Source organism: Coenobita brevimanus, chromosome 115 (genome assembly GCF_032717465.1).
Source record: "Coenobita brevimanus isolate Jiangsu-jjx chromosome 115, ASM3271746v2, whole genome shotgun sequence".
NCBI classification, from domain to species: Eukaryota; Metazoa; Arthropoda; class Malacostraca; order Decapoda; family Coenobitidae; genus Coenobita; species Coenobita brevimanus.
The window spans coordinates 5,283,772-5,302,686 of NC_137068.1; the positions used below are offsets into that span (position 1 = coordinate 5,283,772).

The window sequence follows — 18,915 nt, forward strand, 5'->3', positions numbered from 1 at the left end:
GTCACTTACACATACTCTCCTTGTCAATCTCTCACTCTCCATCCTCTCCACATGGCCAAACCACCTCAATGTGTGATAAGAAACTGGGAATTGAGCATGGAAGTAAAAAAGTTGCTGCATGACAGTAATGTGATACCAACTCTAATGTATGGAAGTGAAGATTGGACCTTGTTAAAGGGACAGAAGCCAAGAGTGAGAGCAGTGGAAATGAGTTATCTGACAGGAGCATGTGCAGTTTCATAGATAGACAGGTTGACAAATAAGGAAGTGAACGAGCACTGTGGTGTGGATGTGGATGTGATAAAAAGCATTAGGAGAAATACACTGAGGTGGTTGGGCTAGGTGGAGAGGATGGAGAATGAGAGACTAATGAGGAGAGTGTACGTAAGTGAGGTGAAGAGGGGGAGAGTGAAGGGGAGGCCAAGGATGTGATAGAGTGGAGAGGTATATGAGAGAGCAGGGTGTGAGCTGGCAGCAGGGCAGTGACATGGCGGGGGACCAGGTGGCATGGAGGAGATTTGTTTGTAGCCATCCCTTATGGGCTTAAGGCATCTGGCTACACATAGATAGATAGATAATTTTTTTTCCTTTTTACCTGTCATGAGCCGCAGTGTTCTTCCGGCTCACTGTGTAAGTAATAGGCTCTCTCATCACCATTCTCACACTCTCACCATCCTGCACTCTGGCAGAAGACCCAACCTACTCAGCATAATAATGTGTTTATGTTGAATTTCCCAGGACTGTGACTTTTTTGTCTCCTCCTCCTGTGACTGTCTGGCCTTGTGACGGCATTCTCACTTACTCCTTGTGATCCCCTAGATGCCCATGCTCTCTCGGAGAGGAGATGCATCTCTCCCTGCCCTCCTCAAGCTCCCATGACTTCGCAATCCTACTGGAGATCTACTTGTCGTGACATGGTGATCTGATTATTTTCTTGTGACTCTGAACATGTGATGAGAGTAGCCCACAGGGGAGGTGACAATCCAGCCAATAAAGAGATACTGAGGTCCATCACACATAACCACAACACATTCATGGAAGGAAGGTGGTTGCATACGCTCACAGACATGCTTCAAGGCCTAGTACAGCAGGGCACTGTATACACCTCAACAATGCTACAGAATGGAAAAGATCATATGATTGAGAATACTGAAAAGTAATCTCCATGGCTAATACCTGTAGCCAATGTAATCATCTGGCATCTACAAAAGAGTAAAAAAATATGCAACTCTAACCTGCTATGAAGACACAGGGAAAAAATAATAACCGCGTGCACAAGATGCAGCTATGTTCTATACAGATGGCTCTGTCAATCATGAAAATGCAGCTGGGGAAGCATTTGTCATACTAACAGTTTCCCTGGGATGGTACTCTCCCAGTGTATGCTCATCCATGCAGGCCAAACTAACAGCAAATATGTGAAGCACTTCAAAATGCAAGCATAAGCAAAGAGTCAGTTGTCATTTACTCTGATTCTACAGCTGACCAGTAAGCATGCCCCTTCAGAACTCCTAGATAACCGTTACTTTAAAAATGTTTATGCTGGACATACATCCATACATCATTTAATCATAAGGCAAAAAAAAACAAAAAAACACCTAGGCTGGTTTATCAGTCACAATGGTGTATCGGGCAACAAAAACGGCAGATCTAGCCACATGTCATACACAAATCAATACTCATATGAGGACTGCTGTCCCATCGAACTTCAGCCAAATGAAACAAATAAAACATGGCAAAAGCAATGACTACAATGCTAATCCACAGAGGACAGAGTCTTGAAAAGAAAAATAGCATCACCATGCCACAAAAGGTGACCATTCAGCAAAGAAGGTCACGGTGATCAAATGAAGTTTGCTCAGTAGGACGAGGCCAGGATACAAGACTAACAAGCAAATCGAAGGAGCATGCGCTGACAAGAAACAGAAGACTCACCAGTGCACTATGTGATACAATGGCTGACAAGGCAACTCTTCAAAGCATCCAACACTACCAGCAATACTGAAAGCCCATGAGAGGGGGCAGCATAATGCATTTATACAGTACCATACTGCCAGAGCCAAGCAAGCTGTAAAGCTCAGTCATGAACCAGATGCATGCCTCACACTGAGCTGTTTCACTTTCTGTATCTTTTTTGCCTGCATACATTCACGACTTCAAGAGAGACTTGACTGTGCTTATACTTGGCCTGCATCAAAACAATTCATTTCTCATTTTTCCTAGCAGTACATTTTCCATATCACTCAATCACATATCCCTGCCTAATTCATCAGCTGCACGATTACTACAGAGCACTTTTCTAACCTGATGAAGATGTCCAACCCCTTTTAACCTTTGATTAGACACCAAGGGGATTCATTCTTACTTCAAAAATAAGGTTCACCAAACTTATACAACCATGACTTATTACTAAGTTCAGGAAGAAACCCATTTCTGCCAGTTAACAAACACACCAGCACTACTTAGTCTTCATCAGTGCAATCCATTTCTTCATTTTCTAAGCAGTAGTCTAGCACAAGAGTCTGTAAATTTTCCACAAGAGCCATCCAGGTATCCTTGTCGAGTCCTTCTTCCAACAGTGGCGGTATCTTGGTGATGTCAATCTTGTGCGCAGCAGTGAGCAGAGGCCGCAACATATGCCCCACACCGGCCCCCTGATGCAACACTCCCAGGCTACTCACACTTCTAAGTACTTGCTGAACCTCTTGTGTGCTTTTGCCATTCTTATGTCCTGTACAGTAATGGTTGTATTATTAACACTAAATATGTTAAGGTCCTGGTTACTCCTTTACTTATGATGGGCAATCCCAATTCACTCTCAGCTGAAAACACTGTCATTTGAACCTGGCTCGCTCTCTCAAATTTTTTTGGGGAGGGAACAATTTTCCAGGCCTTTAGCCTTTGATTCCTTCTTCCTTTCATAAAGAAAGGAAATAAATGTGGCATTTGCTGTACAGTATGTACTAAAATACTAAATTTGTCCAGCTTATGACAGTTGATGGTAACAGAAGCAATACTCTCAGCCTTCTCACATCCTGTCATGCTTCAGTCCCATATCAACACAACAATTTGCTTCTGCAGTAGTGTTAGCAAGCTTTTATCAGCCCTTTCACACTGTACAAAAAACATGCATGAACTTATTTCCAACATAAGAATGGAGCAAAAGGAAAGAAATGACAAAGAGAAGCTGGAAGCCATTAGTGAAAATCAAGTTCCATATCGCTCCCATGGTCTGGTTATGCGTAATTTTCCTGGAAATCAAGTCTGGTCTAGTTCCAACTTAATAATTCCCGTAGAGTAATCTCAGGAAAAATAATTCCAGTAATCCAATTCTTTAGGTCAACTAAGGCAAAATTTTGTCATGTTCTGACAATAAAAACGTGAAAAGGAGGTACACAAAAATTCTAATAACAGCCTCCCAATCTAGTTGTGCATTTTGTTCTGGATTTCAGTCTGATTAGTTCACTCTTGCTAAATTTTGAAATGCACAAAGGGAGGTGGACATGTTGACACTAACTGCCTTCTGGAATAATCAGTAACAGTTCCCTGATCCCCTGCTGAAATGGTGGACTAATTCCAGCCAATTTTTTTCCAGTAAAACAATTTAGGCCCAGCTCTAATGGAAAATAATTTCAATGCTGCATTACAAAGCCAAGCTCCCTATTGGACTCAACAAACCACAAGCAATAACACAGGAAATTGGAAAAGCATAAAGGACGAAAACAGACAAATGCCTACACATACGAGAACAACAACGATAACTAAAGACCATTTTCTATAAAATGATGAGTGACAATTAGATGCAGACAGTGAGAAGTGCAAACACTGAGGGCAGAGCTGCAAGAGGTAGATCGAAAAAAAGGCGTGGGACAACATCATTGAGCGTGACGTCTGGCTAAAGCACCTGAATAGAGAGGCTGCAAGAGAGCAAGCTGCATGAAAAGCTGCATTTAAGTGGCCAAAGCCGATGCATGCAAAGCGAACAAAGCAAATAACACAGTAATGGTGAAAATGGCTGGCTCTGTTGATGCACAGAGATGGGGTGTAGTGCTCAAAAATGTCAAAAGTAAGCAAAGTTTTAAAAAATGTTGCAAAAATGGGATGCCAACAAGTTAGGACCCCATATGATGTAATACAAAAACAGTGTGATCTCAGGGGTAAGGCACTGAAGAGAGAGGCTACTACTTATTGAGCACCATGGACAGCTGTCATTAGGCAACCAAAGCTAACATATGCAAGCATACCGGAGCCTTTATTAAAATAATAAAATATAAAAAAGGAAGCAAAAGGGTACGTGGGGAGCACTACATGAAGTCTTTTTCAAACTTTTCAATCCTTTGGCTGTGGTGTTGTGTGGTGTGGTGTGGTGCGGTGCGGTGTGGTGCGGTGCGGTGCGGTGCAGTGAAGTGCGGTGTGGTGTGGTGTGGTGTTGAAGGGGAACATCTCCTCAAGGTGGAACCAATATAACCAGCTGGCTCCACTGCCTGGTTATACAAATGTCTCTCAACTACTTCCCTATCCCCCAAGAGGAGGAGGGACTGCAAAAGAGCAAATTCATCCTGCAGTCCTCCAGGTTCATGCTGGGATGAAGCTGGGGTGGGACCTACTATTAGTACTGGAGTGTTCAGTGTTCTTCCTCCACTGCAAAAAATCATTTGGTGTTGGTTTGAATAAATACCATACTGTGTGTGTCTACTGCACTGAAAGGTTTAATTAACTGCATTAAGTCCTCCACCTGCCAACATTTGCCTCGGCTAAATAAAACAGTATGAACGAACCTGAATAAAACTACAAAATTCAACCAATGCCATCAAAGGGTCAACCCTTACATCATAAAAGTACCATTTCACTTTTCGTCTCATAGTACAGTATATGCTATTTAGGAGAGACTTTTCATTTTTCTTTTTTTTATGTGTCGACTGGACAAAGGCTTCAGAGCCCGTTCCCCGAGGCCCAGCAGTCCTCCTACGTACCATATATCTTCACTGGACACCACTTTGACACTAACACCTACCATCTACATTGAATACATGCTCCTCCATTTACTTCTGGGTAATATCGACTATTTTTTTCTGCTCAGCAAAGGCTTTTTGTTACTAAAGTGTTAGATACGGCCTCCAACACAGAACATTCATTTCAAACCTGACAAATATCCCTAACACCTTTCAGTTCAGGTGATGGCCAGGTATGGTCAGATCAGAGAGTTGTTCTCACTAGTAACCAAGGAGATTAATACCTGCCCCATAACTAAAGATCACCAAATTTCATACAACCATGGCTATTCAGCCTGCATGACTGGCCCAGTTCCATCCAATAAAACCAACTCTACTATACTTAGCTGCTGTTCTAAGCTGCGTAAACACTCTGGCAGTTGGAAGAATAAAATGAAGTTGATGCCCATCAGTTACAAGCGTCAAAAACTCTCTCTTTTCCTGTTCAACATATGCAATCTATGCACTTGTACATTTTTCAACAGTCCCATTTCTACTATCATCATCATCATCATCAATCACCATCATCATCAGCATCATCATCATCATCAATACATCATCATCATTATAAACCTGGCCCTTCTTGTCAAAAAAATAACACCACATACACAGTCCCTTCAAATATTTATACATGGTTTTTGCATCAACGGGGTATACAACATTAACATTTTCAAATGAGAAGAGGTAGACTGAGGAGGTTGGGCATGTGGAGAGGATGGATGATCACAAATGGGTGTGGAGGGTGAGAGGTGTGAATGCTGAGGGTAGCATTGCAAGAGGCTGACTAAAAAAGACTTTGGATGAGGTCATACAGTATGCCTTCAGTGACAGAGGACTCAAGAGAAAGGGGCTGCTATAGATCAGGCAGTCTACAAAGCTGTCATTAGGTGATCAAGACTGATGCATGCAGTTATGTTTGAACCACTGATGCATGTAGTTATGTTTGAACCACTGATGCATGCAGTTATGTTTGAACCACTGATGCATGTAGTTATGTTTGAACCACTGATGCATGTAGTTATGTTTGAACCACTGATGCATGCAGTTATGTTTGAACCACTGATGCATGCAGTTATGTTTGAACCACTGATGCATGCAGTTATGTTTGAACCACTGATGCATGCAGTTATGTTTGAACCACTGATGCATGCAGTTATGTTTGAACCTTTACATATAAATGAATGAACAATCTTCACTCTCATCTTAAATGTCGGGACCAACTGCCTAGCCCCGGGCTGCTACGCTCCTCATGGGACAATGTAGGATTGGATGATGGATGGATGAACATCTTTGCCGCCTACCTCTAATACCATTACATCTTTTATGCACACACTTAACACAAGCATCACACAAAATGGATTTACTTCCAACAGTCATGTGGCAAAATGCACATGGTCACACTCCTGCTTTGATAGTACTGCTGCCTGCCACAGATATTGCCACTTTTGTTCTTGTAGCAAACAACAACATTGTCAGATTTGTACAACTCACTCTCAGTTCAATGTAACCATATGGCATTACCATTTCAAACAGAAGCCACAACCTAGAGTGGATTAAGAAAGGCAAGGACAACATTCTGTGGAGGTAGCCTTCATTATAAGCCAGGTGTGTCTTACAAGACATTATAACCTTTTTCATACAACTGACTGTTAACTGGAGGAAACAGGCAAATCAGTTTTATGGACAACACTGAACTCTGACATAATGTAACATCATCATCATCATCATCATTATCATTATCATCCAGACTTCCTTTCCCACCCTAGGGCAGGGTGAGGAGTAGTAACGTCCAGACAGCACAAATTGGCCCAATCCAATGGGCCACACTTCCATTTACTCATCATTCAAGCCCTCGAAATCCTGGCTCCATCAGATAGGCCAAAAAAAAAAAAATTTTCACCATGTTCTGTAGCTTCATATATACTGTACCTATCTGACAGAGCCAATCCAAACACTGTCATGATTAAAAAGGGGTGCCAAATCCCGGATCACGCACTTCTTTGCACAAAATTCACCAAGCCAGCTCGGTCTCTTGTCAGTTCCCTAGCATCACCGACTTCCATACCTCTCTTCCACACACACACATCCACCATATCCCTCCACCTTCTCCTTGGCCTACCTCGCCTCCTCCCTCCTTCAAATTCACTCAGATATACCTCTTCCACCACTCTGTTATCCATTCTCTCCACCTGACCATACCATCTCAGTACACTCTCTTCAATTCTGGTGTCCACAGTCTTCCTCACTCCATAACTTTCACTAATCACATGGCAAAAAATAAACAGAAAAGGTAACATAAGAAGCACTTACTGCAACAAAACCAATATATCACATTTAACTCCATATAAACAGGAGTGTAGGGAATAAGACTTAGTACATAAACAAATCAATGTACTTACTGGTGTGGGCTGGTGTGTGGGCATCATGCTGGTGTGCATATATGGGTGGGAAGGGTGGTGTTGTGCACAGAGGGTCACGGGCCTGCACACACAGAGGCTCCCACGACGCTTTACTCTCTCCTCTGCAATACAAAGTAACAATCATCAAAATCATCATCGCATCACTTTCAACACTTTACTTCCTCCTGGGAACCCTTCAAAAAGGGGATGAACCCCCCCCCCCCAAAAAAAAGGGGATGGCCACAACATAAGTGCCTCCAGGCTAATTTATCCTCATGTACTTCTCTCACTCCGTCAAACACTCCTTTTCCTCTCCCTTCTTTCTCATCTACCATGTGTACTGCTCCACTCTCCTCTGCCATAACATATAAGGTTTGCCTCATCATCATCATCATCCAGACTTCACATTCCATCCTAATGTATGTATGTATGTACGTATGTAGGCATGTATGTGTGTGTGTGTGTGTGTGTGTGTGTGTGTGTGTGTGTGTGTATTTACCTATTTGTATTATATAGCATATGAGCTAAACTTCTGTTGTGCCATCTCTTTCATACAATTGTTTATTATCCGATCCAGATTTAAACACATGGATGCTCTCGGCTCCCACCACCTCTCCCTCTAAATTATTCCAACCGTCTATTGTTCTGTTTGGAAAACTACATTTCTTTATGTCACTGAGGCATCGACTCTTCTTCAGCTTGAACTGAAGTCCTCTTGTTCTTCCATCAGCTTTCACAAAAGTATCTCCACACATTCTATATCCTCTTACGCCTCTAAATACTGCAATCAAGTCTCCCCTCTTTCTTCTCTCTCTCAGGGTTTACAGTTTCAGCTTTTCTAATCCCTCCTCATAAGACAATTCCTTCAAGGTTGGTGTCAATTTTGTGGCTATCCTTTGCCATCATCATCATCATCCAGACCTCCTTTCCCACCCCAGGGCAGGGTGGGGAGTAGCAATGTCCAGACAGGCCATGTTTGCCCAGTCCAATGGGCCACACTTCCATTCACTCATCATTCAAGCCCCAGAATCCTGGCTCTATCTGATGCACCAAATAGCTTTCACCACATTCTGTAGCTTCATATAAACGTATTCGATAGAGTCAATCCGAACAATGTAATGTTAAAAAAGAGTGCCATATCCCTGATCGTGCACTTCTTCTCAACATTCATCCAGCCAGCTCAATCTCTTGTCATTTCCCTAGCCTCACCAACTACCATACCCCTCTTCCTCACACACTCATCCACCTTATCTCTTCACCTTCCCTTTGGCCTACATACATATATACTGTACTATACTGTATAAATATATATATATATATATATATATATATACACCCACTGCAAATTGAATTAGGACCTACACACAGATATTGCTATGGGAGAGTTGTCTGTCTTTCCTTTGTGTTTCCACCTCTACCAAGTTATTTTTGGAGGCAAGAAGTAACTGGCAACTCCTCTGGTGTTGGCAGGAGGTGGTGAAACACTCAGCACGTCAGTACTTCCCAAGAAGCAAGACTGGGAGTATATGTTCCCATCGCTTGGAGCTTGCACCTCCCTCTTTCGTATGCATTACTGATGCCCTATTATTTTCCTAGAGTTGAGCCGCCAAGCCTGGGAAGTACTGCTCAAGGGATGAGAGGGCCTGTACCACTGCTTGGAGGCAGGATCAACATGATTTGTGAACCTACTGGATGCACAAAGTTGACTGGCATGAAGATTCTTGCTGCAGCACGCGGTCTGCCACATGATGTCGTACCAGAGCACAAGCATGGCGGTGGAAAGAAGACAACTTCCAGAGGTACAGATTCACTTCTGAAGAGGGAAGTAATCAAGATTCCTCGACTGACGGCAGCCGAATTGAAGAGAATGCATCCCCAGCTGTTACAAGACGTCTCAATTCAAACTATCCAACACCGCTTGCAGAAGAAGCTGAGTTTGCCAAGCCGCACCGCAGCCAAAAAACCACTTCTCACTGACTACATGAAGAAGAAGCGCATTCAGTTTGCCAAGAAGTATGCACACTGGACATCGGGTGAGTGGAGAAAAGTTATGTTTTCCGATGAAAGCACATTTCAAGTGTTCCAGGTGCGTTCTGCCAAGGTTCATCGCCCTGCCTCCCATAGTTGATATCACCCTGCTTACACGGTACCGATTGTTAAGCACCCACAATCAGTAATGGTATGGGGGTGTTTCTCAGGTGAAATGGGAAGGGGAGGCCTCTACTTTCTTCCTAAGAACTTAATGATGGATTGTGCCTAGTACACTGAAGTTCTGAAATATCATTAGTTAAACTTTTTGGCTATTCATGGGTGCGACTTTTTCATGCATGATTCACTTCCATGTCACAAGTCAAGAAAGGTGAAAAATGGCAACAGTCCGGATCTAAATCCGATAGAAAACTGCTGGGCAAATATGAAGAAAAGCATGGCAGAGAAAAAGACACCCAATCTGGACAACCTCAGGACTGAACTGACAAATGTTTGGTGCAAAGATATGTCCTTAGATTACTTTAGAGATCTAAGTACTTCCATGCCAAAATGCATCCAACTGGTCATGAAAAACAAGGGAAACATGATTTTTTTATCAATAAATGGCATTTCATGAACAAACATTGTGATACACTATGATTTCTGTTTTTTTTGTACCTTGTGGGGGGAGGTCCTAAGTCAATTTGCAGTAGCTGTATATCTATCTATCTATCTATCTATATATATATATATATATATATATATATATATATATATCTATCTATCTATTCCCAGACGCCTCAATCCCGCTTGGGGTGGCCATAAACAAATCGCCTCCACGTCGCCCTGTCCCCCGCCATTTCACTGCCCTGCTCCCAATTCACACCCCCCCCCCTCATATACCTCTCCATCCCATCCCTCCATCTCATCCTCGGCCTCCCCCTCCCTTCACCTCACTCACATACACTATCTTCATCAGTCTCTCACCCTCCATCCTCTCCACATGCCCAAACCACCTCAGTGTGTTCCTCAAAATGCTTCCTATCACATCCACATCCACACCACAACGCTCCTTTATATCCTCATTCGTCAGCCTGTCTCTCCATGTGACTCCACAGGCTCCTCTTAAATAACTCATTTCCACTGCTCTCACTCTTGACTTGTGTCCTTCCAACAACGTCCAAGCTTCACTTCCATACGTCAGAGTTGGTATCACAATACTGTCATGTAGTAACTTTTTCACTTCCATGCTCACTTCCATGTTTCTTATCACTGCTTTCAAAGAACCAGCAACCTTTCTTCCCTGCTGTACCCTTTCAAGCCCTTCACCTTCCAAACCTCCATCCTTACTCATCACACTACCCAAGTACAGTACCCTCGCGTCCAACACGGTAATATCGTCATGCATGGGTCTTGTGTTGGACCAAAAACGAGTTGGACAAACAACAGAGCTTATGGGGAAAAATGAATTATGTCAGCAACCCTAGGAAAAGTCACCCTAAATACCTACCATATACCTATACATATATTGGTACTATTGTTATTGTAATAAATGGTACTGTACTATGAATGATAACTAACCTTTTAGGATAGTGTTGGTGGGCTTGCTGGGAATGGAAGGTGGTATCCAAGGCTGTAGGTAGTCCTACTGGGTCCCCGGAGGATGGCTGCTGGCGTCACTAGCGGGTAATGGCTGCTGCTCCTCCTCAACTTCCCTCATAAATCCTTCGAAATCACACTCAGAATCACTATCTTCGTCCACAGCCATGGAAGGTCCTGCTTCTGCCTGTCCTAGCAATCTGTAAGCCTTCACTGCTGCCAGGATCTTGTCTTGGTTTTTTATTATGGTCCTCACGTTGGCTTCATTCATGTCGTAGGCCTTGGCAATGTCCACTTTCCTCTCCCCTTTCTTCTTCCTCTTGATGCTTTCTAGCTTGGTGGCCTGAGGGAGGTGCCGCCGCTTCTTGGGGTTCTCAGAAGGCTTCCTAGGCATCGTGAGCAGTGTAAAATGCAGTAACAAGGGCAGTAAATGCAGCAAGAAAAAAGCATCTTCCAATGCGAATTATGTGACTGAGTGGCGCTGTGGCAGGAGAAATTTAAACAAAACATCACGTGAGAGCAGAAGCGTTTTTAACTGGGCGACATCACGATCACCTCACGATAGTGGGTGGGGAAGGCTACTTGATCGGAAGTTTTGATTGGCTGTCGGCAACATGGGAACGTCCAGTATGACCGTGTTGGACCAGGGGTGATCGTGCTAGAGGCGAACGCTGCGGATTTCGCCCACTTCTCAGAGCTCCGTCCGTGTTATGCTAATGCACCCGTGTTACAGTAACTAAACTGAATTAAATCTTACTAATTATTGCTCTCCGTGCTGGACAAGAATCGTGCTGGACAAACGCGTGTTGAACGCATGGGTACTGTACTTAAACGTACTCACATTTTCCAATTCCTCACCATCCAACCTCGCTGTCCATTCACTGACTTCACCTCTCTCAAAGACCATCACTTTACTCTTCCCTACATTCACCTTTAGATTCCGTTTCTTACACACTCTCCCAAACTCATCCACCAAGCCTTGCAGCTCCCCTTTCTCTTCACTCAACAACACAGTATCATCTGCAAACAACAGTACAGGGAGTTTCCAAACACTATCCTCTCTCACCAGGGCCACTCCAACATCCACTACCCTACCTTGTACCTCTTTTATTTATATATATATATATATATATATATATATATATATATATATATATATATCCATCCATCATCCAATCCTTAATTGCCCCATGAGGAGCGTAGGAACCCGGGGTTAGGCAGTTGGTCCCGACATTTAAGATGAGAGTGACCAGCCTCACTCATCCCTGAGTGGCATTACATGAGCAATCAACCCTAACCACCCTTTGGATATAAACCTTCATCGGCTCAATCATATTGGAGCGCAATAATTACCCACTAAACCACCAGGCGCCATAATTTGGTTATATGGTTACCACCCAGCTTAGTACATGGTTTCCTGATGCACAGGAAACCATTTGGTTTGTCACTCAGTGTAGAGTCACGCACAGGCTGAAGGAAGTGGAAAGAATGAAGGAAAGAAAGACAGAAGAGGGAGTATAAAGTCACCTGTAGGCAGAAGGACAAGGAAAGAATGAAGGAAAGAAAGACAGAAGAGAATGGAAGAAAAGAAGGATGGAGAGGAAAGGGCAGACACCTGAAACCAGCACTACATCGAGTGAGTGGATGGTGAGTGCCCCCATCTACCACATTATATATATATATATATATATATATATATATATATATATATACTGTATTAGCATATATACATCCATCCATCACCCAATCCTACGTTGTCGTCCCATGAGGAGTGTAGCCCGGGGCTAGGCAAGTTGGTCCTGACATTTAAGATGATAGTGACCAGCCTCACTCATCCTTGAGTGGCATTACGTGAGCAATAAACCCCAACCACTCCTCAGATATAACCTTCACTGGCTCAATCTGATTAGAGCACCGTAAATACCCACTAAACCACCAGGCGCCAAATTTTGGTTACTGTATATGGTTATCACTGAGGTAGTAAATGGTTTCCTGGTGTACAGTGTACAGTCACCCACAGGCAGAAGAAAGAGGAAAGAATGACGGAAAGAAAGACAGAAGAGGGAGTGCAAAGTCATCCGTAGGAAGAAAGACAAGGAAAGAATGAAGGAAAGAAACACAATAGAGGACGGAAAGAAAGAAGGATGCAGGAGAGGAAAGGACAGACACCTGAGAGTAGCACTACACTGAGTGAGTGGATGGTGAGCGCCCCCACCTATATTATATTTACATATAGTATATGGCTATTAATCTTATGTGCAGTACAAAACTGCACCTGTGACCAGGATATCTACTGAACTCTGTTGCCCTCTGTCATTTTTACACATCCATTTAATCACTATCATCCCCGTACATTTGAGCCTACATATCTCCTCCTTGCCCAGTCTCACTACCATACAATATTACAATCCTAACACATGCTGCACACAAGAACACCTTAGAACAGAGAATAAAACTACAGAGTCAACTCTCCTGGTGGCTGCTCAATTAAAATGAAAAATACATCACTGGAATGATGAGGGTTCAAGTGGACAGATTATTGTATGCCTTTGGACAGCTTACCTGGAAGCTGTAGCTGGCAAAACGCCTCTGATGGCTCGCAGTTGACTGATAAGGTTTGGCGTTAGAGCAGCACCAGCACTCAGTGGCACCAGGTGCTTTGATAACCAGGTCTCATCACTTATACTGACATCAAAGGGCAGCACTATGCTTCCACCAGCCACCTGAAAGAACACCATATTTAATGTACATGGAAAGCACAATGTCTACCACTCTCTTAACTCCATATAAGCATCAATTCCAAAGTCACATGAACCCCTCAAGCCATATTCTCACCAACTGACCACTAAATAGTTTGGGGCTACAAGGAAGTTCACAATATCTACACCGGTCAATTTCATAGTATTAAAATATATCACACTTAAAACAGAAAAATATCATGTAAAACTTGCTTTGACATTAAATCAAATACATGCTCAACAATTTTCTGTTTCCATTCTGTCGTAAATAATGAGAGTACACAATCGAAGACCGTCCACCTTTTCAAAATGCTTGAGATATTGCTCAATATTTTTCTTTTTTACTGCAAAATCAAAGCATAACAATGGTTGCCAAACACCTGATACTGTAAAAGCTATTTTCACCAACAATTTTTCAGTTCTAAACACAATTTATGTTCATACTACAAAAATTGGTATATGTCAAAAGTTTCGGCCTCACTACAAACTTGCAAGTGGCCAATTACTGTACTCCCATCAAACAAAAACCCCAAAATATTATTGGAAGTGGCCAGATGAAGTGACTGAATTTCTGCAGTACTGTACCTCATATTCAGATCCAGTCAAGTCTGAAGCAACAACAAAAAATGCATTTTACATCAATCATCATCAAATCCCACAGTGCTCCATATAAACGGGGGCCTTGGGCCAGGCTTCACAGCTCCAACAATTAACGCAAGGGTGACCAGCTTCACTTGCCCCAACAGCATTACGTGAGCAATTAACCCCAAACAACACTCAGATGGAAGCCCTTACAGCTTCCATCTGGTTGAAACACCTTACTCCACTAGACCACCAGCCATCATTTGGTTATGTGGTACCACCCTCTGTACGAAATGCCTTCCCGGGTCACAGAAAACCATCTGGCTGGTCACTCAGTGTAACAATCAGAAAACACCGATAAATTAGTCTTATCAACAAGGCAAGAGAAGTGGACGTATTTGGAAAGACTGGACAGATGTCTTTTGGGGCCTTTGGTTCCTTCTTCCTTGCATAATAATAATTTTTTGGAAGCAGAAGCATCTTGTTATTTGTGTGATGTGCTTATACTAGGGGAAGGGAACTGAAACAGTACAATTTCTTCTGTTGTGGGTGGTTGGAAGAAGCTAGCAAAACTGTTATCCCCCTTACACTAAGAGAAATTGTATGCTGCATGAATATTGGGTGTAGGGTTCTGAGAGGCAGACCAAAAAAGACTTGGGATGAAGTCATACATTGTGACCTCAGGGATAAGGGACTGAACAGAGAGGCTGCTGAAGATCAAGCAATATGCAGAGCTGCCATTAGGTGACCAAGGCCAATGAATGCAAGCATGTTGGGGCCTTTATAAATGAAAAGATGTGTGAGAAATATAACGCTTTTGGTATTGAGACTCGTTTCATTTAATTTCGTTTTGTTTTTCAAGCCTCCAATATGCTTGCATGCGCCGGCCTTGATCACCTAATGGCAGCTCTCTATGCTGCTTGATCTCTGGCAGCTTCCCTATTTAGTCCCTTATCCCGGAGGCAGCACTCAATAACCTCGTCACGGGTCTTTTCAGTCTATCTTTTGCTACCCTACCCCTAACGTTAACACTTCTCACTTTCTGCGCCCAATTATCATCCCCAATCCTCTCCACATGCTCAAACCATCTCAATCTACCCCTCCTCATCATAACACCATTACACTCCAGTCCCAACCTACCTCAGCTCTTCCATCGTAAATCCAGACCCCCCCAGGCCTCACACTCAGGGATGCACTGCACATCCACCTAATCACGCCGTTTCTGTTCGTGTGAGCCCGCGAATATCCTCTTCCTTTACTGCTCAGATCTCACTACCATACAGCATTACACTCCTAAAACATGCCACATACAAAGATCCCTTAGTCCAGAGAGAGAGAGTCTTCTCAATGTCAGGGGAGGCAACAGCACCCTGAACTTCTTCTAACCACTCCTCACTCTAGCCACAGGGCTAGCTCCTGCCTCACCTCCAGCACACAACATGTCCCCAAATACCAAAACTCTTCCATACACTCAAGAGACTCACCAGCAAGATCAATCCTTTCACACCTGACAATCTCCACCTGCTCTCCCCGACACAATGCACACATGAAATTAGCATTATCCAACAGTCTACTTCTAATACCACTATATCTCTTAAGTATCCACTTATCACATATACTGCATTATCTTGTAGTCTACCTTTAACACCACTACATCTCTTATGCATCCTATTATCACATACACTGCATAAGATGGAATTATTTCCCACACCCTGGTGGGAAATCATACATGGCCACTCTCCCCCTTATTTGACAGTACTGCCACCAGCCCTAGATACCATCACCTTCATTTTATCTGTATTTACTCTTAAGCCCTTGTGGCCCATGCCATCTCTCCACTTCCTAAATCTTTCCTCCGCCTCCCTTTTGTTCTCTGCAATCTTAGATAAATAATCGTTCTGTCGACCCCCATTGCTTACCTCAATGATAAAGGGAAATTAGGTACTGTAGCTAGAAAAAGTGGAATAAGGAGAGCGAGAGAGAGAGAGAGAGACGGGGGGGGGGGAGGGGAAGGCATGTGTAGGCAGGAACCAGGTGTTACTCACACCACATCATGTACTCACAGCACGTCACCTCAACCAAGGTCAAAAGAATACAACAGGTCAAACCGTGGCTGGACGAAAACATGTCTATCTTCAAGCATGACATCACGCAGCCAGCAGTGGTGCTCGCTCACTCAGTTCTCTTAAGATCACCGTGCTGTTCACGACTACTCAGTGCATACTAATTCTGCAGTATCAACTACTTGCTGAACAATGTTATGGTTCAATGCAGCCATAATATAAGAAAACAGACAGCACTGAAGACTGAAGATCTTTTTGATGTTTAAGAAACTGCCCCTTCCCTTCTTTTTTTCCAGCTAAACCGAAGCATAACACCATCCAGCAAGCATTTAATTTTAGGTCAAAGTTATTCTCGCACAATATTTAGCTATTTTAGATGCCATTTATGCTGGTACACTGAAAATTATTAATGTTGGTGTTTTCAACTTCCTTGTAGGCCGAAAAACACAAGTAGCCAATTGGTGGCACTGGTGATGTGTAGGGGAAAACTAAGGCAATGTGGACATGTGAAGAGAATGGAGGATGAACACAGAGCGAACACACCTATGAATGTGATTGTGGACAGCACAGCACCAAGAGGCAGGTCTGTGAAGCCGGGATGACATTCTTTAACTACCTCATGGTTAAGGAATTGATAAAAGATGCTGCCAGAGACAATGCAGCATTGAGAGTCACCATAAGGTAAACCACACAACACATACCACCAGTTACAAAGCTTTCCCATCATCACCACAATCATCATCAAGATCTTTCCCATACCAAGATGGAGTGAGGTAGGGTCTAGAAAGCCAGGAAAACTTGATAGCATGAGATACTAAACAAAGTCTGTCCAAATGAATAAGCCTCATTACCATTTACTCACTATTCAAGCTTCCAGAATCATGGCTCCACACCATTGGTAAAAAATAAATAAATAAATAAAAACATTCTGCACATGGCTCCAAACACTTTTCAAAACAAACACTAAATGAAACTAACCTTGCGTCCTCCCAGTGTAAGTATGTGTGCAAGTGCAGACACAGGAAGAGGGCCGGTGCGGGTACGATACACTGTGCTGGCCGTCTCCAAGAAGGCTCCAAGGACACTGCTGCTCAAGTATGCATTGGACTCCTGAAAAGTTGTTAGTCTTCTTTAGCCAGTGTTTACTACCCATTCACCATCATCATCATCATCATCATCAATCTCCATCATCATCATCATCAATCTCCATCATCACTGTCATCATCAAGCTGCATCATCATCATCATCATCATCATCAATCTCCATCACATTCATCATCATCATCATCATCAATCTCCATCACATTCATCATCATCATCATCAAGCTGCATCATCATTAACATCATCATCATCATCATCAATCTCCATCATCAATCATCATCATCAATCTCCATCATCAATCATCATCATCATCTTCAATTTCCATCATCATCATCAATTTCCATCATCATCATCATCATCATCATCATCATCATCAATCATCATGCAACACCCTACTACTGTCTCTAGCAATGGAGTGGGCAGGATAACAGAGAGTACAGTCACCTGAAGTCAGCAGTATGCTGGCTCTACACTGAGTAACAGGCCAAATGGTTTTCAGTACTTAGGTAGGGTTTTCTTCCTAACACTTTCATCCACACACTCAACAACAACTCAGTGCTTATAAACCTGCTTATTCAGTTTTGCCTCACTATGTTTCTTCACATGTTCCTCTCTAATAAATCACTTCCATTCCTCTCATTCTTGGCTGCAGTCCTTCCAACAAATTCCAAGCTTTACTTCTATACATTAGCATGGGAATAACAATACCATCATGTAATGTCATCTTACGTCCATGCTCACTTTCCTGTCCCTTGTCACTTCCTTCAATGTATCTGCAGCCCTCCTCTGCTGTTCCTTTTCTCACACTTCAACCTCTAAACTATCATCCATCATCACTGCACTACTTAGATACTTGACAGCATTCATGTCCTTACTTTCCAGACCAATTAACTTTACTACCCACTCTATGACATCATTCTTCTCAAAAATCATAAAACTTTACTCTTTGCTATGTTCACTTTCAAATATTTCTTGCACACATTCCCTAACTTGTTTGTCAAGCCTTGCAACTCCCACTAATTCTCACCACCACCAGCAAATATCAGTACAGGCAAGGGCCATACCCTGCCCTCTCTCACTAGGAACAAACCCACATTCACTGTCTTACCCTGCATTTCATTTCTATAACACCAGCCATATACAATATACAGTATACAGTAGTCCATCCATTTATCCATCATAATTCAGCCAAAGCCATGTTAGATAATGCATTTTTCGGATAATACAATACTAAACCCCCACCATCTCCACGAGGGACTTAACCCCTACAAGAACCTTACATTGTATTGCACCGTAAAACTATCCAAACACAGAAAAAACAACCCTAAATAGTTGTCCTCATGAGATGATAGGTCATGGTACTGTATATTATATACTGTAGTACAGTATTAATGTACTGTGCATACAGTATACTGTACTTAGTAGTAATTCATGCTGAAAAAATAGACATGCAGTAATGTCATAAATGAAAGAC

At 42.8% G+C, this 18,915-nt stretch overlaps 1 protein-coding gene across 1 annotated transcript in view; it reads right to left on the reverse strand.

Annotated features, from left to right (window-relative positions):
* Positions 1-1,663: 1,663 nt before the first annotated feature.
* Positions 1,664-18,915, reverse strand: part of LOC145418542 (protein misato homolog 1-like) — a 43,422-nt gene continuing 26,170 nt past the window's right edge. The window contains exons 7-10 of the mRNA XM_080286910.1: positions 17,319-17,450; positions 13,520-13,680; positions 7,391-7,512; positions 1,664-2,731 (exon numbers count right to left, since the gene is read on the reverse strand). Coding sequence (XP_080143036.1) covers positions 2,463-2,731; positions 7,391-7,512; positions 13,520-13,680; positions 17,319-17,450 — 684 coding nt within the window. The 3' untranslated portion in view covers positions 1,664-2,462. The remainder of the gene's footprint in view (positions 2,732-7,390; positions 7,513-13,519; positions 13,681-17,318; positions 17,451-18,915) is intronic.